We start from the raw sequence: 3,984 nt of genomic DNA on the forward strand, positions 1-3,984 counted from the left end.
CGCCAGCTTTGTTAGACTCTGCCTCCCGCTGCCTCCAACCTCCAAGCAGCAGCGCATTTCCAAGTGGCAGACGGATGACCTCTGCACACTCTTGAAATATGTTCTATAGCGTCGAGAAATAGAACCAGCTTCATTGGGGCGTTGCTAACATTATTGTACTCCTCCAAGTAATTTTCCACAACAGATGGTAGTTTCACGAGGTCAGTGATCTAGCAATGGGAGAAAGTTAGCTTCCACGACGATTAAAAGACATAGTGTACCTCCTCGTAAATTTTTGGTTCTGCACCGGGCACTAGGAAATCCCCAAACATCAGACGTTCTCGCCTTACAACTTCGTTCCATTCAAGGTCGAAGTGTTTACGGATAAGATTTGCAAGCAAATTGGAAAACCATGTCCGATCCTCGTCATTGATGAGGCGATCCTGCAAAGCGCGAGAGTTAGAAAATCTGTTGCAAACAACCAAACACCTACCTGAAAAACACGCATGGCCTCATGAAGCCAGATAGTAATCATGGAGTTGAAGCTCTTGCTCTGATTCGGATCGGCGCGAAGAACACCTTGTATGGTCTTACTAAGATCTCTCAGGTTGAAAGTGTAATGAGACTTCGAAGGAGTTGGCAACAATTCCTGGCGTATAGTGTTGTACACATCAATGCTGGCGAGAACAATCGGAGTTGCGGCTCTATGCACATCTTCTTGGAACTTTTGCGTAAAAGTCGCTCCCAAGATGGTGGAGAAAATCATCGCCAAGCTCTCGTCAGACATGTCGTTGAAGGACAGAAAGTTAAAATGCCGTAGAAACCTGAAAGTGACGGGATTCCGTCCTCCTCCCGGCGGCCCCATGCAGCCAACAAACTGTATCTCGATCAGAGTTCTAAAGGCGCAAGGTGGCTTCCTGTCATACCATCCCTTGTGATCCATCCACTGACGAAGTATCTCGATTGGAGGCTGCGCGAAGTACTTCTCTCTCTGTGGCATGTTGACATCATCCACGAAGATAATGTACTTCTTGTTGATGGGGGGACCGAAAACTCCCTTCCGCCTCTTCTCGGTCTTGGAGTCTATCAAATCCTGTGTCTGGTTGGCACTTGTTCTTGCAGAAAAGTTGACGAAAATGGGGATGAAAGCAGCGTCCATGTGATTCAGTAACTGATCTTGCATGACCAGAGTCTTGCCCGTCCCGGTCTCTCCGACACACAAAACGTGCTTCCCGATCTTCAAGAGCGTACTGATTACAAACTTGGATCGAACCGAATCCACTGTCGGGACAATGAGCTCCGAAAACGGCTTGTCTGGGTTACAGACATACTTCGGAATGGTCTGCATCCAATCCAACCACTCCATAGTCAGATGGTTGAAGTGATAAGAAAAGACGTCCATGTCGGCTGGAGGAGGCTTTTCTAACGCCAGCGGCCCAAGCAAAGCCCGTAGCTGGTTATCGAACTTCATTCGTCCGGTGTTATCGCACGTAACTCCAATGGACCAGACAATAGAGAAGATAAATAGAGGCTCGATAATCTGTGACACAAGCGTCAGCTTCGAGCCGGTAAAACACGCAGAATAGAAAAACACCAAACCTGTGGCAAGCGTTCCTTTTCCTCGTCATTTAGATCCTGACCGATATCCTTGGCATAGGGGGCCATCATGCTGTCCATAACATTGAACAGGCTCAACACAAGATTGTCTTCCGTCGTCAATACAGTCTGCTTGAGATTCTTCTTTGTGTACTTAATCGCGTGACAGGCAACCTCGTTGAACAAAAGAGTGAGCTTTTCACTGTGAGCTTTGATAGCCGGGGACAGTCGCTGGAGCCATGAGACTATAAGAGGGTCAAATCCCCTGGCAGTAGGCTCCATATAAATCATCCCGCATCTGCTAACTGTGGCCGGTGAGGCCACTGCCAAGTCTTCCACCTCAAACATCATCGTCATAGTAGAAGTCAGTTGAATAATCTCTCCACTGACGAGACACAGCTTTTTATTGTCGTCAAGAACAGTGTTCTACGCAGCAGAAAACCCGGGGATAAGTAAAAATAAAAACGAGACAGAAACATACCATGTTTTCTATCCAGACTGCATCCACTGGACCGTCAAACATAAGCCATTTTTTATCTTGTGATGGTTCTTCTGCCAAAGCGCGCATGTAACATGCTAAAACGCCATCAGTCCACTCGTGAGTGTTTTCGTCAAAATCACCATAAAGCTGACCCATTGTGATGGATTTGGGATTCAGACAGACTATTTGCACCTGCAAGTCACCATGGATATAAGTCATTAATAGCATACACGCTTATAAATACCTTCTTATATTTCACGGAGCCTTCTTTCTCAAGTGTTGTCATAGCCATGGAGAGAGAACGATAACACATAGTCTTGCCGGCTCCAGTTGGTCCCACCAACATCAGCCCGTGCCTCACTATGGTTGTTTCATAGAGTTGAATAACCTTCAGAGGTAGAAAAAAAAACATGAAGAAACAATGCGGCCCAACACCTTTACATATACCTTGTTTGTAAAGGCAGGGACTGGTTGAATATTCAGCTCCACGGATGCTCTTGCCAAAGCATCAAGAAGATCCACGTACGATATTTCCGGTGGCTCTACTCCCGGAAACAAATCCGTAATGATACCGGCAAACAGGGGCAGATCCTGGCTAAGAAACTTGGGAACATTGACATCACGTAGGCCGCAAAGAAGCAGCACGTCCTCGTCTTCATCGGGATAAGCTCGCTTCAGATTACCAGCAGCGACAATAACACTTTTCACTGCTCTCATTCCGTAGTCATAGTGGTCCTGCCGCGATTCATATGTTAGGAGTGACAAACAAAAATGAAGAGTAAGGACACTAACCTGTGAAGATAATTGCTCAGAACAAAGTTTGAATGTGGCAACCATCTTTCTGGCAAGATTTTTGGCGCGACGAAATCCAAACGAAAATAGACTGATTTCGCCAATCAGTTCGTAATTGGGAACCATCATTGCGCAGGGCCTGAAAAGAGCCTTAAGATTGTCTGGTAGCTCCGAGCGTCCGGCGTATCTGATCAACAATGTCTTTCGGATCAATGCGAAAGAAGTGTAGCTGTCAGTTACTTACCCGGGGTTCATAGTGATGTAAACAGAACATGATGGATCGAGCGAAATCTCCGTATCTTCGAAAATAAAACGCTTTAACTTTTGTTGGATAGCCAGTTGAATAGTTAAAATCTGCTGAGCAACCACGGAGAGCACTTCCAAATCAATCCGATTGAATTCATCAAAACATGCCCATGCTCCACTGCTAGCAAGTCCTTTGAAAAACTTTCCCATAGCCAGGTAGTCAAGACCATCCGAGCAGTTGAAAACTACACACTGCTTTGCTAGCGCCTGCAGAATTTGTTCGTTACAAGATCACGCATGCATGTTGCGAAGCGTTTTTACCTTCGCAAGATCTTTTGTCGTCTCAGTCTTTCCAGTTCCGGCAGGACCAGCAGGAGCTCCACCCAGATTCAAATGCAAAGCTCCCATAAGTGTCATGTAACACCTATCTGTTAGAGGCGTTATAACAAGCCGTGGAGTGTTTCCCAGATACTCATAGCCATATGGAAGCGATGCTTGGACCATCTTCACATAAACTCCCTCATTTTCCCAGTAATAACGGAGCTGGCTCACCCATTCAAAATCTGTCACTGCTTTCACCTGCAGGTCGTGAAACTTACTTAGAAACCGAAGACTGATAAAAAAAAAGAAGCCACTGACGTTCTCGTCAATGAGCTTTTGAGTGACATCACGAGCATGAACGTCAATGACAATAAGAGCCCCGAGGGTCAATCGGGCAAGTGCTGACAGAGGTTTTCGCACAAGATCCGTTAAAGCCATCAATTGCTCAACCTGTATAAGAACTGGAACACCATGGTTAAACAACGGCCTCGCCAAAACATAAACTCTAACCTGTATATTCGTGAAATAATCTTGTAAATTATTCTCGTTGATAGCATTTTCCACTTGTT

The 3,984-nt window shown here is 45.8% G+C and overlaps 1 protein-coding gene across 1 annotated transcript in view; it reads right to left on the reverse strand.

Moving 5' to 3' along the window:
- Positions 1 to 3,984, reverse strand: part of LOC9628946 (dynein heavy chain 1, axonemal) — a 10,311-nt gene extending 6,327 nt beyond the window's left edge. Inside the window, 14 exon segments of the mRNA XM_024662877.1 lie at positions 1 to 39; positions 41 to 79; positions 81 to 209; positions 261 to 422; positions 473 to 1,519; positions 1,579 to 2,001; positions 2,057 to 2,248; positions 2,301 to 2,444; positions 2,504 to 2,791; positions 2,849 to 3,035; positions 3,093 to 3,361; positions 3,416 to 3,673; positions 3,734 to 3,876; positions 3,926 to 3,984. The exon segment at positions 1 to 39 is cut by the window's left edge and continues 240 nt beyond it. Of these exon segments, the coding sequence (XP_024518645.1) occupies positions 1 to 39; positions 41 to 79; positions 81 to 209; positions 261 to 422; positions 473 to 1,519; positions 1,579 to 2,001; positions 2,057 to 2,248; positions 2,301 to 2,444; positions 2,504 to 2,791; positions 2,849 to 3,035; positions 3,093 to 3,361; positions 3,416 to 3,673; positions 3,734 to 3,853 (3,297 nt within the window). The 5' untranslated portion in view covers positions 3,854 to 3,876; positions 3,926 to 3,984.

The sequence above is a fragment of the Selaginella moellendorffii genome, unplaced genomic scaffold, assembly GCF_000143415.4.
Source record: "Selaginella moellendorffii unplaced genomic scaffold, v1.0 SELMOscaffold_93, whole genome shotgun sequence".
Lineage (NCBI taxonomy): Eukaryota > Viridiplantae > Streptophyta > Lycopodiopsida > Selaginellales > Selaginellaceae > Selaginella > Selaginella moellendorffii.